Genomic DNA, 20,230 nt, shown 5'->3' with positions numbered 1-20,230 from the left:
GCTAGAACTGTCCCAATTTGAAGTATTTCTTTGGACTAACAGAACAGAGAGGTTTCTTATGTACTTTGTATACACGATGCCTCCTCCGTAAATCATGTGTTTACTGATTGCAAATTTCACTTCACTGCACAAAATGCATTCAGAACTGGCAACTCGGAAATGTAACAGCAGTTGTGTTTATGGGAGGCTGTCTTCTAGCTACTGAAACTGGCTGAAACTCTGTGTATAAAGTCTGATTACAAAACTTCCTGGGAAAAGAGCTAGTTCCTCAGGTTCTGTAGGTAACTACAACTCTTAGAGGCCTATATAAGAAATAATAAAAATAGACTTTGATGCTTTTTGGTTTTAAGCAGCCATCTTGATAAACAGATCTTAATTATTTTCTACTGCCTGAGAGCATATGGGTAATTACTATAATCTCCTTATGTTTTCTAAATAATTAGTGCATTATGATGGTATCATTTATGCTTAAAAATGGAAAATAGCTTGAATTTAGTGAAAGAGGAGCACCAAAGAGTCAGAGAAGGAGGCATACAGAGGGCTAAATTTCTGAGAAGTGGCACCCTGCTTTCCCACCTGAAATCTTAGCCACAACCTGAAATCTTAGCCACATCTCTGAATGACAGGTTTAAAACCCAAGTGATCTTAAGAATTTTATAACCAGAAGTGGAAGATGGGTCAAGCCCAAATGATTTAAGTACTTGCACAAAGTCATACATGCAGTTAGTAAGCAGAGTTGAAAGAAGTAGAACCAGAAGTCACATGCTGCTCTACTTACTAACTCTGGGTGCCAGAGAAGAAAGGGACTTCTTTTCTTTCTTCTCTGGAACCTGCTGAACTTACTGAACCCTGACAGATTTCCAAGAAATACCAACCAAATATCCTCCTCCTAAAACAAAGACAATCTTCCTTATGACTGGAGGGAATTAATAATCACATCTCAGCTCCTTTGTTTTAAAATTTTATAATTACCAGTCTTCTTTTGACCCTGTAAGCTATAAAAACTATAATAGTATCATATAATATATAACATATGTAATAATGCCACAATAGTTACAATAATATATAATACAATGAAAATAGATTTTATTTTCAAGATTTTACTGTGATTATCTGGCATTCATTGAGCATTTTAAAAAATATTTTCTTGAAGTATCCTTGATTTTAATTGAACATTTAATATGTTCTAGGTGTTTTGCTTTATACCATTAAAAAAAAAATTTAACTCTCACAATAAATTGACCTAGTAGGCACTTGTGCTAATTATTATTGCCTGTTTGCTGTCAGATTTACTTCTGGTTTTTCCCCTGCTCTGTGCAATACTGAAAGGGGCTGAGTCCTGCAGGTTACATCACCTAAGCTTTCCTACCAACTGGTTTTCAGTTAGTTTTAGTAAAGAAGTAAAGTGATAAAGATGAGAAAGTAGAAAAAGGAGAGATGCTGGGCATTTCTGCCCATTTGTTTCATCTTCAGGCAGCATCTTCAAGAGCACCTGTGTCCCCTCCATTGTTCTGGCTTTTACTACACAGGCTGGGCTTCAGGGCTTTGGTAACATGCATTCTCCCTTCATCCCTCCAACCCTACAGGTGGTAGGAGCTCCTGGTGGGGTATCTCAGCATCTCAGTTGACCATTTCAGCTCTCCTAGTACCTTTACAATTAGCTCCCAATATTGAAAATTTCCTCTTTCCTGCTGGCTCAGATGGTAATGAATCTACCTGCAATGCAGGAGATGGGGGTTTGATCCCTGGGTTGGGAAGATCCCCTGGAGAAGGTAATGGCAACCCACTCCAGTGTTCTTGCCTAAAGAATCCCATGGACAGAGGAACCTGGTGGGCTACAGTCAATGGGGTCGCAAAAAAGTTGCAACTTTCACTTCACTTCACTTCACTTCACTGGACCTCTTGACGTGGATTCTGTTATTTGGACTCGAATCTCATGATTGTCTTCATCCTATAACTGAAGGCCATGAAGGTTGGAGAAGCCTGTCTCACACCAGAGGTTGTACCACGTGTTAGACACTGTGCCAAGCACTTTTATACAGTATATCTCATTTTCACAAAATACAATGAGGTAGATATTATTTCTATTTTACAGACAAGAAAATAAGGCTCAGAGAACATAAATAATCTAACGAACATCTTACTATTTATAAGCAGACCTGAAGCTATGCTTGTAACAGAGCAGGATCCTACAAGGTCTGACCAGGGCAGACCCCTCCCCCATATCCTCTGTCTTAGCTCCTCTCTAAAATACCAAGATAATAGTATCTCATGCATAGTTACTGAGTTTTTCAGATGCTAAAAACCGAAAGGAAGAAATCAACTACTTGATGATCATAAACATATAGCCTCCAGATCTACTGGCACTCACCTAGAGACTGATAATGCTAACCCTATGACACCACCTTGTTACCTCATCAATCAGAGAACTGTGCACAAGCTGGTCACGTACCCTGGGGACCCCCCCACCCTCCCACCCCACCCGCCCCCCCGCCACACACACACACACCTGGCCTTTGAAAAGGCTTTGCAGAAACACTTCAAGGAATCTGGGGTTTGGGGAGCCTGAGGCACGAGTTTCCTCACCTGGCTTTGCTCCAAACTCTGATGTTTCAGTTTATTTGACCTCACTGTACATCGGGCACATGGACTTACATTTGATAACATACTAAGATCAGCCTTTAGATCATGGTGAGCATACAGCCAATTAATTAAGATACGCCTGAAGATGGTACTACTTTTTCCAGAGTCTGATTGATCAAACTCTTCAGTAAGTTCACACTGCAGGCTGGAAAGGGAGGTCTTTGCTGCATTAGCCAAATCAGCCAGTTTACCAAAAGGCTGTCCATATCACAGGTCTAAAAGCAGCTATGTGCTGCTAATTGTTTCACAATCCACCCTCCAGGAGAAAAAGTATTGATTCCTTTTGTTTGCCAATTTTCATAGTGTAAATATTCCCCATACGGCTGATTTTAAGCAACAAATGTGATATCAATCAGCTCTTGAGATTCCTGAAACTCCAACAATAAACTCCACTACTCCAATGGCTAAAGGAATAAAAGGTACATGGCTAGTTTTTGTTGACTTCGTTCTATTAAGCACATGTATTTTCAGATTAAGTCAGGAACTAAAAGGATAAATTGATGAATTTCTATTCTTCAAAAGACATCATCAAAAAATGAACAGCACACCACAGACTGGGAGAAGATAGTTCATGTATACACATACATTTATAAACATATGATAAGATGTCTAGAATATAAAAACAAATATTGCATAAATCAATAAGAAAAGGGGCAAATAACACAGTTTTAAAAAATGAACAAAAGACTTTAACAGGCTCTTCATTAAAGACTATATCCAACTCTTATGGTTCACAAGTATTTGAAAACACTCAGAATCATTACTCTGAGGGAAATGCAAATTCAACCACTATGCAATATTGCTATGATATATTCCCAGAGGGTCAAAGCAATAGTGATGGGTAATACCAGGATGTGGAGATGAGAATACCAGGATGAGGATGTGGAGAAACTAATATCCTCATACTTTGGCAGTGATTGTGGACATTTGCAAAACCTTGTTGCAATGCCTCCTACAAATAAACACGTGCTTACCCTATGACATTTTAGTCATGGTAACAAAAAAACATGCCTATCTCCATCAAAGACATGTACAAGAATGTTTCTATCAGCTCTATTCATAATAGCCCAAGCCAGAATAGCCTATATATCTATTAAGAGAAAAAAGGTTTAAAAGTTATGAAATAGTTATACACTATAATGTCTAGCATTAAAAAAAGAATGAATAGCTGAAGCCCCACCCCTACAAAAATATGGGTGAATTTTAAAAATATGATGATGGGCCAAAGATGCTAGACATAAAAGAATACATTCTGTGTGGAGCTTTCAAATGAAGTTCAAGAACAGAAAAAACTAATCTATGGGGATAAAAGTCAGAATGGTGGTTATCTAGAGTAGGGGGATAGGCAGTATTATTGATTATAGGCAGTAGTTAGAGACCTGGGTTCGATCCCTGGGTTGGGAAGATCCTCTGGAGAATGGAAAGGCTACCCATTCCAGTATTCTGGCCTGGAGAATTCCATGGACTATACAGTCCATGGGCTTGCAAAGAGTCGGAAATGACTGAGCAACTTTCACTTTCAATCTTCTAGGATGTATACATCCATAAGATTTCTTCAAACTGTACACTTGAGATTTAAGTATTTCATTGCATGTAAATTATAACTTTGATTTTTTAATGAAAGTAATTTTGGGACCCCTTGGGCAAGTGCATCCTTTTAGTCTTCGAATCATTCACAGCCAAGGTCCCAGGTAGAGGGATGTTTTAGCTGAGAATATTCCTGAGCACGTGCCCCTGCATCAAATGCCAGAGAAGTTTGCTTACCACGACTGCTCTCTTTATAAAAATTTATCTTACATGAACCCTTAACCTTCACTAGATCCCTAATTCAACATGAGACCTAAAGCTTAGGGTCACTGAGTCAGTAACTGAGATGATCTGTATTACAGACTCAGGGAAAGCATGTTGGATGAGTTGTATTATTTTATGTTTTTCTTTCTTTCTTTTTTTGTCAATTATCTAGTTCCTGATAATTTACCAGGTTCTAAATACTTACCAACCTCTGTCTTTGCAAGGAGATCTAGACTTTTTCAGGTAACTTTTAAAATTGTTGGTTTATTAAATAGGAACTAAGTTATTAGACTATTTCTTCTTTGTCTTATCTGATTATCACCCTTGAACATTTTGTACAAGCTTTATGTCTCTAGAACATCTCTCTTTACTCATCCACAGATTTTAACATTATTTGTCTGCACAAAAAACCCTCTTCCTATTAAGTAATAATTCCCCAAATATTTCTTCTGCATTATTTTGTTTGGTTTGTTTCATCTCTAGGTATTGTGGAACTTTTTTTTTTTTTTCTGTTATAATTTAATTAAAACAAGACCATGTTAACAAAGTGTGGTTGAAACAACTGTGCCATTAAAAACAAGACATATGACATATCATCGCTTGTGTGAGCTTCAGCAGTTTACATTAATAAAATATGGCCAATTGTTACCTAGTCCAGTTCGGTCAATAACTGGGACTATGCCAAAGCCTTTGACTGTGTGGATCACTATAAACTGTGGAAAATTCTGAAAGAGATGGGAATACCAGACCACCTGACCTGCCTCTTGAGAAATCTGTATGCAGGTCAGGAGGCAACAGTTAGAACTGGACATGGAACAACAGACTGGTTCCAAATAGGAAAAGGAGTACGTCAAGGCTGTATATTGTCACCCTGCTTGTTTAACTTATATGCAGAGTACATCATGTGAAATGCTGGACTGGAAGAAGCACAAGCTGGAATCAAGATTGCTGGGAGAAATATCAATAACCTCAGATATGCAGATGACACCACCCTTATGGCAGAAAGTGAAGAGGAACTAAAAAGCCTCTTGATGAAAGTGAAAGTGGAGAGTGAAAAAGTTGGCTTAAAGCTCAACATTCAGAAAACGAAGATCATGGCATCTGGTCCCATTACTTCATGGGAAATAGATGGGGAAACAGTGGAAATAGATACAGAAACAGTGGAAACAGTGTCAGACTTTATTTGGGGGGGCTCCAAAATCACTGCAGATGGTGATTGCAGCCATGAAATTAAAAGACGATTACTCCTTGGAAGGAAAGTTATGACCAACCTAGATAGCACATTCAAAAGCAAAGACATTACTTTGCCAACAAAGGTCCATCTAGTCAAGGCTATGGTTTTTCCTGTGATCATGTATGGATGTGAGAGTTGGACTGTGAAGAAGGCTGAGCACTGAAGAATTGATGTTTTTGAACTGTGGTGTTGGAGAAGACACTTGAGAGTCCCTTGGACTGCAAGGAGATCCAACCAGTCCATTTTGAAGGAGATCAGCCCTGGGATTTCTTTGGAAGGAATGATGCTAAAGCTGAAACTCCAGTACTTTGTCCACCTCATGTGAAGAGTTGACTCATTGGAAAAGACTCTGATGCTGGGAGGGATTGAGGGCAGGAGGAGAAGGGGATGACAGAGGATGAGATGGCTGGATGGCATCACTGACTTGATGGACCTGAGTCTGAGTGAACTCCGGGAGTTGGTGATGGACAGGGAGGCCTGGCATGCTGCGATTCACGGGGTCGCAGAGTCGGACACGACTGAGTGACTGAACTGAACTAAAGTTGCTTTTTTCAGAAAGTCGAGCATCTGAGAAGATGGCAGCCTAGGGTCCTAGAGTGTCATCTTATGAGGGTCTGGGTGCTAGTTTCTTTTATAGAGCAAAGAGGAGATGAGGAAGTAAAGAAAAGCCTGGGGGAGGGGATGTGTTAATTTCTTCTTTCCTGTAGCCTTTCACAGACAGGCAAGGTCAGAAAGTCTCCCTGTGAGCTGAACAAAGGGACTTTAACATTCAGGTAGAGGAGCAGGGTTCCCCAAGGTCATCATGTAGGCTTATAGCTATAGACAGCATCTTTTTTTTTTTTTGTATTCATAGATAAGCTTTATTCCAATGCTTACATAAAAATGAGTTGATGTCGAACAGGAAAAGGTTTTTACAAAGGGTTAAAATTTATCAAACAACAGAACTTGGTCCTTCCCTTTAGTTTGAATTCAGTTGGCTGAGGCATCGTTATTAGTACCCGCCCTCACTAATCATTTTCATCACACACAGTATCTAAACGTCTTCGGGTGGCACTTCCTATTTCCCTGGAAGTCTCTTAAACTGCTTTCAGTTACAAGAGAAGGGCAAGGATTTTATCGGCTCATACTCTACTCCACTGGAAGCAAAGATACATCCCTCAATTCTCTTGTTTAAGTTGTGGTTGTTGGCTAAGTGTCCAAATGAAGAATTTAATGCTAACACACAAAGAACACAGTATAATCTATGTATAACAGTACCTTTGCTTCAATTTTTTTTCATTAAGAATTATTTTTATTATCTCTCAAGGAAGTTATAAAAATACCTGTAAAATCATTGAAAAGGCTCTTTAAAATCCTGGAATGAAAAATTCTGAAGTATAAATTATGATGCATTGTCTATGATTTGCAAATAAAGAATAAAATAAATACTACAAGTTGGAATTTCTGAATGATTTTTGGCAGGAATTTACCAGAAGGAGCCAGAATATCAAACCTTAACAATTTTCTATTTTCATCCCAACTGAGTTTTTGAAAAGCTGTATAATCTGATGACAGGTACAGTCCACAGACAAACTTGCTTCTGCCGTTAATGATGAAGTCAATCTGAAGGACAGAGATTTGTAAGCTGGATGCACCAGGCTGTTCCATGCAACTGACTGGTCTTATTTTTTTCCATCATGTTTTAAATAAAAGTAAATATATATATATATATATATATGGTAAAAAATTTAAATGGTACAAGAAGATGTAAAATACCCAGTAAATATCCTTTTTGCCCATAACCTAGAAAATCTGATGTCTTCCAAATCATCAGTCACATGAATAACTTGCAAAGTGAAGTCAACCTTAGAGTCTCTTGATCTGAAAATTATTCTCAGGATTTCTGGAATGTGTTGATTCTCTCATATATTACCTCTGTTACAGAGGAAAGCCATGCAGTCTTCTTCTGAAAAACAACTAACTACGAAAGCAACTCGCACGCTCTGCTTCGAGAGAGCAAGTCCAGGCAACACCTTGTATTCCGTGGATCTGGTCCTGGCTACAGGCAGAAGCTCTGGTATCAACCAGAGACTCTGGCGGGTGGCCAGAGCTCAGCCAAGCCTTCCTGAATGCCTCGGATCCTCCGGGCCAGCTGCACATCCTTCGGGAAGAGCGTGACGCGGCCGGCCTGTAAGGAGAGGAGATACGCATCCTCGAAGAGATGAACTAGAAACGCTTCTGCCGCCTCTTGTAGGGCCAACAGGGCCTGGGCTTGCCAACTGAAGTCCACACAATGAGTAAATTGAACACATATTTCTCCTGCCAGGCGGCAGAAGGGGGTCTTTCTTAACAGCAGGTGTGTGGTCTTCTGAAGAGTTCGGATCTCTGTCTCTGGCGAGCAAGTGGACAGGAGGACGTGCCTAAGGACAGGGGGGCTGGCGGGCAGTGGGAGCCGGGCTCACGGGGTGCCTCCTTGGTGTTTTGGGCTTTCGTCTCCGGCGGCGCAGGCCCATGGTGGGCGCGCAGGGCTGCGGCCCCACAGCTCCTTCTAGATCTTCTGGGTACCGGGGCAGAGGCTGGGAGGGCCGGGGCTCCCCGGCCGCGTGCCCTGGCTGGGTGCTGTTCGAATTGCCCGCACCGTAGACAGCATCTTTTTACTGATTATAGCAATAAAAGTAACAAAAAGTGAAAGTCCTCAGTGTCCGACTTTTTGCGACCCCATGGACTATGCAGTCCACGGAATTCTCCAGGCCAAAATACTGGAGTGGGTACCCGTTCCTTCTCCTAGAGATCTTCCCAACCCAGGGATCGAACCCAGGTCTCCCATATTGCAGGTAGATTCTTAACCAGCTGAGCAACAGGTAATGGAAAGCAAAGGTTAAAGTAAAAGAAACAGATCTAACAGGGAGTCAGATTTTGTGCTTACCTGTTTCACAATGACATCTTATATAAAGTCAAGGGCTGCCTATCCAGAGACTATCTTTAGTTTATCAATTATTGACAGTCTTTTGATACAGTGGCCGTACTAGCTATGAATCTACTTTTAATTTCACGAGCCCACAATAATTTTTTTTTTAAGATGAAGACTAATCAGGACTTCAAGGAATATTAAAGTTCATCTAGTTCACCTTCTTTCTCCACATTTACATATAACACAGAAAGTAGGGGAGGAAGCTTACATCATTTATCCAGTGTTGTTTAGTTAGTAAGGGGTTAAGCTTGTATAGCACTGAGTCTCTTGCTTTTTAGCTTGTTTCTATACTCGTGAGAAATTTAGCCAACTGTCCTGCTGAAACTAAGATTCCTGATATCCATTATTTTTGCCTGAAAATGCCAATCTATTTGAACTCTAAATTTTTGTGTACTATGATTTCCTGATTTCAAACCTCCATTCAAGGCCACTATTGGCAACTTACTTGCTAAACTTCAAAGAAACAAACACATCAAGTGAGCCAATCAATCTGTATAAAATACCTTCTTCCTCCTTTCTTGCCAAGAGAAAACAAAATGGAACTCTTCTATTTGATTATGATAATTTAACAATATTACCATTGTCATATACATATATGCTAGGCTATGCAGCATATTACTAAGGATAGGATAAGAAGCCAGTCCAATAATAACAGTGTTCAGAAGACTATATATCAGGATGAATGGATAACCAAAGAATTCTATGTACAATAAAAATGGATCAATTTAGGATTTTGCTAATGTTTATTCTTCTCTTTTGTTCCTTTTTCTGTTTTTTGGTATAGAAAATACAGACTGATGTTCCTTTTTCTGTTTTTTGGTATAGAAAATACAGACTGATAAGAATAAACAAGGGAAACCCTTTGCTTTTTGACCTAGCACCGAGAGTATTATATTAAGAGATAACTGGAACAATACAGAATTACTCCACTTTTTCTTTGTTCTAACTGTCTCTAACATGGAACATAATCTTCATGTTGGAAAGGTACAAAAACAGTGAGAAGTAATATGACGTAATTTTTTAAAAATGATACATGGAGTTCAACAACATAAATTTGGATCCAGACTCTTCTTTCATGAATTATATGATCTCATACAACTTATTTGCTCTGAGTCTTGCTTGATGATATCAATAGTTCCATCCCCAGAGGGTTAGGAGTATTAAGTAAGATAATGCATGGAAGGCACTTTGACACAGTAACAGTCCAAGGAGTGGCAGGTAATAGGGGACAGAAGCCCAAAGTAGGTTAAAAAATATCTAAGAATTCTAAATTTAACAATCTTTCAAGGCCTTGAAGAATCAGATCCCGATGTACTGAAATAATTTCTAACAGCAATAATGATGCTATTGCCACCAATCTTGGAGACGTCGTGGCAAATGACAGATGTGCTAAACTGCTTGCCCACATTTTCAAAAAAGAGGGGAAAAGAGGGTTCTCAAAATTTAGTAATTCCAACCAGCAACTAGATGTTTTAATCTCCACCACATTCCAGATGAGTTACAGATTATGAAATGGATATTCTAAATGCAATTTTAAAAGGAAGTTGTGATTGCTAAAACCAGCATTTAGTCAAGTGCAAGTCATGTTGAAAGCAACAAGGTTTCCTCTTTCTTTCTTGGAGGGGCTAAATGCCTAATCAGAGAAATGCCACAATGTATCTGCATTTCAACAGGGTATGTTAAGAAAGGTTTCAGAAACCTTTAATATACACTTATTAATATCCAGAGGGAGCTATTAAAATACAGTACTTTCTAGATTATTTGTCATAGTGCCTCCCCCCCCGCCCCTTCCCCACCATCTGTAGAGCAGCTGAAAGAAATTAGGTTAGGCATAACATTGTAGAGGAACACAAGTCTAGTCTATCAAAGCCTGGACAGTAATACTTGCACTGGTCAGGTAGTCTTTGAGATACTGTTTATCTCCAAACATCATTTTTTAAAGAAACTCTGATAAACTAGAGTATGTCCAAAGAGGAGACCAGTGTAATGCATTATATAAAGCTATATATTTTTAAAAATGCAATATATTATAAAGAAAATAATTAGGACATGTTATGGACTCAATAACACTTATTAAAGCTCAACATTCAGAAAACTAAGATGATGGCATCTGGTCCCATCACTTCATGGCAAATAGATGGGGAAACAGTGGAAACAGTGTCAGACTTTATTTGGGGGGGCTCCAAAATCACTGCAGATGGTGATTGAAGCCATGAAATCAAAAGACGCTTACTCCTTGGAAGGAAAGTTATGACCAACCTAGATAGCATATTCAAAAGCAGAGACATTACTTTGCCAACAAAGGTTCGTCTAGTCAAGGCTATGGTTTTTCCAGTGGTTAGGTATGGATGTGAGAGTTGGGCTGTGAAGAAGGCTGAGCACTGAAGAATTGATGCTTTTTGAACTGTGGTGTTGGAGAAGACTCTTGAGAGTCCCATGGATTGCAAGGAGATCCAACCAGTCCATTCTGAAGGAGATCAGCCCTGGGATTTCTTTGGAAGGAATGATGCTAAAGCTGAAACTCCAGTACTTTGGCCACCTCATGCGAAGAGTTGACTCATTGGAAAAGACTCTGATACTGGGAGGGATTGGGGGCAGGAGGAGAAGGGGACGACAGAGGATGAGATGGCTAGATAGCATCACCGACTCCATGGACGTGAGTTTGAGTGAACTCCCAGAGTTGGTGATGGACAGGGAAGCCTGGCGTGCTGCGATTCATGGGGTCACAAAGAGTTGGACATGAGTGAGAGACTGAACTGAACTGATGGATTCAATATTTGTGTACCTTCCCCACCCAAACCATACACTGAAATCTTAATTCTTAAAATGATTGTACTTGGATGTGGGGGGTTCTTTGGAAGGTGTTAGGTCATGAGGGTAGAACCCTCACAAATGGGATTCATACTCTTAGAGAAATTTCAGACAGCTTGCTTATTCCTTCTTATGGGTAAAGATGTAACAAGAAGATGGCTGTCTAAGAACTAGGAAATGAGTCCTCACCTTACATGTATCTGCTAGGTCTTGATCTTGGACTTTCCAGTCCCTATTTCATGAGAAATAGGGGCTTCCTTGGCAGTCTAGTGGTTATGAATCTGCCTTGCAATGCAGGGGACATAGGTTTGATCCCTGGTTGGGGAACTAAGATTCTACGTGCTGTGGGGCAACTAAGCCCTTGAACCACAACCCCTGAGCCCAAGAGCTACAACAGAGAGAAGACTATGAGCTGCAACGAAAGATTCCAGGTGCCAACTAAGACTCAACATAGCCAAAAATAAATATTTTAAAAATGAATTATGAGAAATAAATGCTGTTGTTTAAGTCACTCATTCTGTAGTATTTTTGTTAGAGCAGTCCAAATGGACTAAGAATTACTATGAAAGATACACCTTTGGGAGTAGGGCTATTCCATAAGTCAATTTCAAAATTTTAATGGGTTAGTTATATGGACAAGGAATTAGAATCATTCTGTTTAAATAACCAGAGATAAGAGTGTTATGTAGAAATTATAGGGAGGTAATATGTGCAGATTTTGGCTGAATATAAAGACTTTTAAGAGCATTGGTCTTGGGATTTGACAGACTGGAGTTACATGCCTAGCCTACCACACCCTAGATACACTGAGTAAAGGACCCAACCCCTCAGAATCTGTTTTCTTATCTGCCATGTAGGAACATTCACAGAAGGACTACAAAGTAAAAATCTTATACTGAATTTGAAAAGTTCAGGCACATTAGCAGTCAATAAATGGAACTCTGATTGTGTTAATAACAGTTAGTGTCGTCCAACAAGAAAAAGGTTGAAGAACCTGATTATGGAAAGCATCTTCAGAGTGAAAATGATCAAGCACATTTTTAATCATTTAAAATAACTGAAAGCCTACTGTGAGCAGCACATGTCAGACAGAGTAGTTGTGACACAGTTTCTATCTCTCTGAACTAGCAATCACATGGGGAGCAGCCAGGGAAACGAGGCAAATACATTAATAAACCATGACACAAAGACAAATGCTATCAAAGTTACAAGAGGCTCAGAAATTAAGTACATGAGTGCTAATCCTTTGGAGGGAAATATGGAAGGCTTCATGAAAGTGGTAGCTTCAGGAGAATGGGAAAAATTTTCGTGGGTGGGGCAGCAGAAGCAGCAGCACTTTATATACAGGGAGGATCTATTATGAAGAGAGGTCCAGGCAGGCAAACACAGGGACATATTCAGATAAGCAGCAGAGTTTGCAGGGATCCAATGCAAGTCTCAATAAAACTGAAACATAAATCTACATGATTTGGAGGTGGGGGTGGGTCACAGAATGAGTCTTGGACTTGGAGATCAGTGAGGAGACAGACAGTAGATATCTGGGGGGAGAGGAGTGACTTTATCAAAACTGTGCTTTCAAAAACTGAATCTGGCAGTGACAATAAACTTCGCTAGGATCTGTGTGACTCCTAGTGCAGGAAAGCCAGTAAGAAAAATAGCACAATAGGTTAAAAAAAAGGGTGGGGGGCGGGAAATCTCAAACATCATGGAAGCAATGAGAATGGAGAGGAAATCCTTAGTGAGTCACATCTGTAAAGCAGGTTGTTGAGGAAGACGTGACAGTAAGTTAGACGGTGATGGCCTCAAGTGAAGTTTTAGTTAAAGGTAGTTTTCTGTAGGAAGATCAAGATTAAGGTTAATTTTTCTCAGCAGAATAGCACACAGTAAACCCTTATTAAATATTTGTTCAGTAGATAAATTACTGAATGATCTGGATTGAGGTCTAAATAGAAGAGTGAAAAATGGTAATAGATGAATTAAAGCTTGTGGGAGTCAGTATGAAGAGGGTGAGGCTGGCTGCATAGAGATGGGAGTTAAGCAGTTACGTGTATTGAGGGAGGCCTAGGAGCTAGATTAAGGGTCTGCTTACCGATGCAGGAGATGCAGGAGACAGGGGTTCATTCCCTGGGTGGGGAAGAGCCCCTGGAGGAGGAAATGACAACCCACTCCTGGGTTGTCTAATACTTCTGTATTTTTGTCTGGAAAATTCCATGGACAGAGCAGCCTGGAGGGTACAGTTCACGGTGTCACAAAGAGTCAGACATGACTGAGCACAAGCACACAAGGACAACCAGAGCCCATGGATCAAATCCAGGCCAGCACCTGATTTTGTGCAGCCCACGAGCTAAGAATAACTTTTGCATTGTTAACTGATCAGAAAAACATCTGAAGAAAAGTAATATTTGGTGACAAGGGAAAATAAATATTAAACTCAATTTTCAGTGTCCATAAATAAAATAACTGCTTTTTGGTTGTTTTGTTATTGCAGAAAGGACCAGCCTGCCCCTTAAGCAGTACTAACATGCTAAAAGGACTTTATAAATATTATCTATATAAATCTCACTACAACCTATGAAACATAACTCATTCCCATTTTACTGATGAGCAAACTGAAGCTCGTATTTCAGTAAAGTTCCCACAGTTCATTCCAGACTTCCCATTCCCCTTGGATAAAAGCCATGGCTCTAAGTAGTGAGACCATGAGGTGCTTATAAAAGAGGGTTGAGGAGCGTGCTGAATGCTTACAGGACAGCTTTGGAAGAGAATCAGAAGAGGAGAATGGTTTAGGCAGACACATTTCTAAGACTGGTGTATGAATTAATTTAATTCTCATAACTGCTCCGTGATTTGGATTCTATTATAATTAATATCCCATGCTGGTATAGGGGTGGCCTTCTTAAAGACCATTTCCTAGATAAAAGGCTCAAACACTTTGAATCTTTTGACAGGGGACACCATATGGCCTCCAAAGACTCATCCAATCCTGGAAGTCTAGAATCCCTTGTTCAGAAGTACTTAGGGAAGGCTTCCAATGGATTGAAGGGTTCCAGTGTCCTGCATTCTTCCCCTGCGACTGGGCTCTCATATTCCTCATTCCCAACTCCACCCTCATCCCCCAAACAGGCTTCTCAGACCTTTCAGTTAATTTGACGTTGGCTGAAACATTCACTTAGGGTTTTGGTATAACATTTTATGGAAAAACCCGAATGACCTTTATGGCCAACCCAAAAGCTCCGTTCCTGAATCACAGCAACTAAGCAGCACCTGAAGAAATGCAGCAGAGTTTAAAGTTTAAATGTGCTGGGGTGTGAAGGCAGGAAACTCTCCTACAGAAAGCCTGGAGGCAGATGACAATCTTTTGTCAAAGATTCAGCAGCTGCCTCTAGAAAAGAAGGAAAGCCTTGAACTGGCCTGTTTCTTCTGTCATTGTTGTTACCGCTTTGGTGGCCACTTTCCCACTGGGAACTGCTGCCAGAACAGGAAGTGATTTGAATGTTGTCTGCTTTTACAACATTCTGAACTTGAGTTTTAAAGCAAGTTTCAGCAATGGATTTACTGCTCTGTGTTACCACCTCCTTTTCTTCTAAGATAACTGTGGCCTAAAATAAATAAATTTATCTTTTAAAAAATTAAAAAAAGAAAAGATAACTGTGGCTGGGTGAAGTCTCAGGGGCAAAGTCCTGTGCAAATACTGATTTAGTATCAGCTTTTGCACACCCAGCCTTGGCAGCACTTTCAATTCAAAGCAGGCCTGTTGTGGGGTTTGGTTTGTTTGTGTGTTTTTTTTTTTTGGATAGAACCCAGTGAGGGGGGTGAGGAGAGAAAGAAGGAACTAGGAAGGGAAAGGAAGGAAGTAAAACGTCCCTTCCCTCCCTGTCTTTCAGAAAACCAAAAATGGCATCTTCCATGAGGAGCCTGTTTACTGACCACAGCAGATACGTTGAGTCTTTCCGGAGGTTTCTCAGCAATTCCACGGAGCACCAGTGTATGCAGGAATTCATGGACAAGAAGCTGCCGGGCATAATAGCAAGGTAACAGCAGCAGAAAACACAGGCCGTCTTTTGTGCAAGGGACAAGCCTGGGCGCGCTCTGTGCAGTGATAGATGGGTCATGCCCGGCCGGCAGGCTGGGCTGCGGGATAAGGGGAACTGATAGCAGCTTGGCTTGTCCCCGAGCGGCCCTGCGCCCCTGCTGCCGCGTTTCAGTGAGCCGATCACTAGAAACATTCAAAAGCTCTGATTTGTGCGGATTTCAAGCTGCTCAGAGATAAGCGTTAACCCTTTGAAGGCACAAATTCACGTTCTTATGGGAAAAGATAAGATCCAAATCTTTGAGATGAGATTTTTTCGGCTCTCCTCCAAATTTTATGTTTCAAAAAATCCCAGAGTCTAGTGTTCTTTGAATTAGAATCAAATAATTACGAAATACTGTTTACCCCTGGGGATTGAGTGGACGCCTCTCAATTCTTCTAACACCCATTTAAATTCATTTTCCATATCCATTATCATAGTTACCACTCTCCAAAAGAAAAATTGTCTTTTTACTTTCAAGTTAATATTAACAATGTGGCCCTACCTAAGCATTTTTCCATTATCAATGAAACTCACTAGTTCTTATCCTTCTGGCAGACTGCTTTTGGTTTGTTTGTTTTTTTGGTGATTAATGTGTTCAATTTGTGCCAGAGCTGATAAGCATTATGAGAGTAACAGATTCCACATGGTAAAGATAATCAAATCACCTATCTGGGGGCGGACTGCTGTAACCTGACTCTGCTTCAGGAAATAATGATGGAAAACTGGGAAAAATGACTGTGGATCCAATTTGCAATAGCGAAAAACACACACACACACACACACACACACACAACAACTGATATTTTAGTCTTTGTGTTGGATTTTTCTGTTACAGGCCTGAAATTCTTTAACCAGGGCAGTTAAATCTGCCTGACTAGAGAAGGCATTGTTGGATGTATAATTTATGGAATTTTGTTTCCTTTTCTATCCTTTATCTGTCATGGTTCAGTTTTCAATTTTTTTTAACTGAGTGTTATATATTAATAAATAATAGGGTAATAGGACTTCCCAGGTGGCGCAGTGGTGAAAAATCCACCTGCCAATTCAGGAGATGCAGAAGACACAGGTTTGATCCCCGTGTGGGGAAGATCCCCTAGAAGAGGCAATGGCTACCGACTCTAGTATTCTGGAAAAATTCCATGGACAGAGGAGCCTGGTAGGCTACAGTCCATGGAACTGTAAAACGTTGGACAGGATTGAGTGACTGAGCACACATACAATAGGAAAATAAAGCAAAAATCAAAGCAGACAGCAAATAAACAATTTTCTATCCAAAAACAAATTATAGTTTCTTTGGGTCTTTTTGCTCATTTCCAAAATTAAAGGTAATGAGTTGATTTCTGAGTTCTTTTGCAGTACTAAGCATCTGTGTTCTAGTCTGTGGTTATGCAAATCCTTAGTTTACTTCAGCCATCAGTTTGGTTTGAAGACATATGACGGATGCACAGAACATAATGAATGATGACCCCCTGTCCTGTCTTCAAGCGTATACAGTCTAACTGGAAATACTGAATGTGAAATCTGTGAACTACTGAAGAATTTTCAAAGGCGTAACTAAGTTTGCCTTATAGTGGTAAGATCCAATTAGAAATCATCTGAATCATATTTTTTTTAAAGCAATTTTTTTCTGAAGGTGATGTGAAATGAGATTTAGCTAAAGGACTTTCAAAACTGCTACTTAAAGTTGTTTATCAATTATCAATAGGCAACATGTCTGCTTAATTTTTCATTTTTATTAAAGCAAGATGTGCTCATATTTTTAAAAGTCAAATGATTCTGAAAAGCTTACAATAACAACAACAACAAAAACAGTGGTTTCCTGCCTTAACCACTCTCATTCCTGATTCATGCTCTCTATAGAGACAATGACTTTCAACATTCTGAAATCATTTACTTATTTCTTATGGAATTTTCTTTCCTAATTCTAAATAACATGTTATTCTCTTCCTTAATTTTAATGTATTAAAAGTGCTAAACATGCACATCTGTCTCCCCACCATGTCAATACAATATATATATGTACATATATAGCATGTATATATATGTGTGTGTTTATACATGCATATATACCTTACATGTGTCTAAATTTTTATTAGTTTATATCATTTTGTCTGTACATATTATTCATAACTGAACAATGCATTTATACTATCATTACATTTCATTTCAGGTATAACTTTTTGTTTTTCCTAGAGTTACCTATTGATTTTAGTTTATATTCTTAGTTTTCTATGTACCTACCACTATTTATACCCTAAACAGAAATATTAATCTCTCAATATATTCCAACAGATCAAGTAATCTGTTCGTTTTTCCTCATGGGAACACTGTTTCTGGACTTCTCTGTTCTTTTTTTTCCAGTTTGGCTTGATTTGGTTTTGGCCTGATAAGGGAAGTTATTTCACCTTATAGAAATTCTCTTCTCCTCTCTCTAGTACTAAATTCTCTGATTCTGAATTCCATGTTGTGTTTTTCTTGGTTTCTTTAATCTTTCTCCCCCTCCCCCCTGCTAATCCTTTAAGGGCTTTCTAAGAAAGAGTGCATGGGAAGTAATGCCTTCTCTCTGCTCATCTTTGTTAGAGTTAAACAGTTAGGGTATAAAACTCTGCACTGAAAATGATTTTATACCAGAAATTTAAAGATATTTTTCCATGGTCTTATAACCACTAGAGGGCTTCTCTCATAGCTTAGTCAGTAAAGAATCTGCCTGCAATGCAGGAGACCCAGGTTCAATTCCTGGGTTGGGAAGATCCTCTGGAGAAAGAAATGGCAATCCACTTCAGTATTCTAGCCTGGAAAATCCCATGGACAAAGGAGCCTGGCAGGCTACAGTCCACAGGATTGCAAGAATCGGACACGACTTAGCAACTAAACCACCACCATAGCCACTAGAGTTACTACTGAGAAACCTAATGCCATTCAAATTCTTCATCTTTAGCTTGTGACCTTTTGCTACTGTGTTTTGTTTTTGGTTCCTTTCTAGGATCTTTTCTTGTATCTAGTATTCGGAAATTTTAAGATAATAATTTATGGTATGGGTGTTTTTCACCCATTTTTGTGGGTAGTCCCTGGGCCATTTCAATTAAGATTCAGATCCTTCAGTTCAGGGAAGCTTTGGTATTATTTAATCATTCCTCCCCTCTTTTTTGTCTTTCTGGGACTTTTATTCATCAAACAGAGGACCTCCTAAATCAATTCTCTAATTTCCTTATGTTTCCAGTTTCTCCCAATTTTATCTTTCAGCCCTCTATTGTTCAGTATTGTGTTTTTAATTTCCAAGAATATTCCTTTTTTATAGCATCCTGTTCATCTTTCATAGATAGTCTACCTTCCTTTATCTATTATAAAATTTTCCTTGGCTTTCTGAATGTTTCTTCTGAATTTGCCTTTTCTGTTTCTTTTGGTCTCTCTGTCATTGCTTTCCTGGTAGCTCAGTCAGTAAAGGATCAGTCTGCAATGCTTGAGACCACCTGCAAAGCAGGAGACGCTGGTTCAATCCCTCTGTTGGGAAGATCCCATGGAGAAGGAAATGGCAACTCACTCCAGTATTCTTAGTTGGGAAACCCCATGGACAGAGGAGTCTTGTGGACTACAGTCCATGGGGTTGTAATGAGTTAGACATGACTTAATGACTAATAGGGGAGCTCCCCAACTACCTGATAAGCCCTGGTTGTCCATCCAGTTAAATATGAGGCACTAAAAATTGGTTCAGAACCTCTTTGTGTACGTACTGAAATAGTCTGTTGAGTTGCTGACTCGTAGTAATGAGATGTGGACTTAGCTCTTGATGGAGGATTCTCAGGTACCAATATAGATAAGTTTATCGGTAAGATGGGTTATTTCCTCAGGGAGGAATTATTCAATCACCTGTCAGGAGGTAGAGAGCAGAGTGGGGAGGGCTATAGTATATAGCTATAAATAGTAGCTTATTGTTGTTGTCATCATGAGTACATCATGAGAAACGCTGGGCTGGAAGAAGCACAAGCTGGAATCAACATTGCCGGGAAAAATATCAATAACCTCAGATATGTACATTATACCACCTTATGGCAGAAAGTGATGAGAAACTAAAAAGCCTCTTGATGAAAGTGAAAGAGGAGAGTGGAAATGTTGGCTTAAAGCTCAACATTCAGAAAACGAAGATCATGGCATCTGGTCCCATCACTTCATGGGAAATAGATGGGGAAACAGTGGAAACACTGTCAGACTTTTTTGGGGGGGCTCCAAAATCACTGCAGATGGTGACTGCAGTCATGAAATTAAAAGACACTTACTCCTTGGAAGGAAAGTTATGACCAACCTAGATAGCATATTGAAAAGCAGAGACATTTCTTTGCCAACAAAGGTCCATTTAGTCAAGGCTATGGTTTTTCCAGTCGTCATGTATGGATGTGAGATTTGGACTGTGAAGAAAGCTGAGTGCCGAAGAATTGATGCTCTTGAACTGTGGTGTTGGAGAAGACTCTTGAGAGTCTCTTGGACTGCAAGGAGATCCAACCAGTCCATCCTAAAGGAGATCAGTCCTGGGTGTTCATTGGAAGGACTGATGCTGAGACTGAAACTCCAATACTTTGTCCACCTCACGCAAAGAGTTGACTCATTGGAAAAGACTCTGATGCTGGGAGGGATTGGGAGCAGGAGGAGAAGGGGACGACAGAGGATGAGATGGCTGGATAGCATCACCGACTCGATGGACATGAGTTTGAGTGAACTCCGGGAGTTGGTGAT

At 39.8% G+C, this 20,230-nt stretch overlaps 1 protein-coding gene and 1 pseudogene across 2 annotated transcripts in view; one reads left to right on the top strand and one right to left on the bottom strand.

The window, feature by feature from the left end:
- The window catches only part of HNMT (histamine N-methyltransferase), a 92,707-nt gene that overhangs the window by 36,327 nt on the left and 36,150 nt on the right, over nucleotides 1–20,230 (top strand). Inside the window, exon 2 of one of the 2 annotated variants that reach the window (XM_059876413.1) lies at nucleotides 15,314–15,460. In XM_059876413.1, the coding sequence (XP_059732396.1) occupies nucleotides 15,324–15,460 (137 nt within the window). In that variant the 5' untranslated portion in view covers nucleotides 15,314–15,323. Of the gene's footprint in view, nucleotides 1–15,313; nucleotides 15,461–20,230 lie in introns of those variants that run through there. The other variant, NM_001035434.1, reaches the window with a different exon arrangement.
- LOC112442648 (histone H3-like centromeric protein A) lies at nucleotides 5,707–10,394 on the bottom strand (annotated as a pseudogene).

Source organism: Bos taurus, chromosome 2, assembly GCF_002263795.3.
Source record: "Bos taurus isolate L1 Dominette 01449 registration number 42190680 breed Hereford chromosome 2, ARS-UCD2.0, whole genome shotgun sequence".
Classification (NCBI taxonomy): domain Eukaryota; kingdom Metazoa; phylum Chordata; class Mammalia; order Artiodactyla; family Bovidae; genus Bos; species Bos taurus.
Note: the sequence above shows the minus strand (reverse complement) of the source record. Positions and strands in the feature narration are given on the sequence as shown.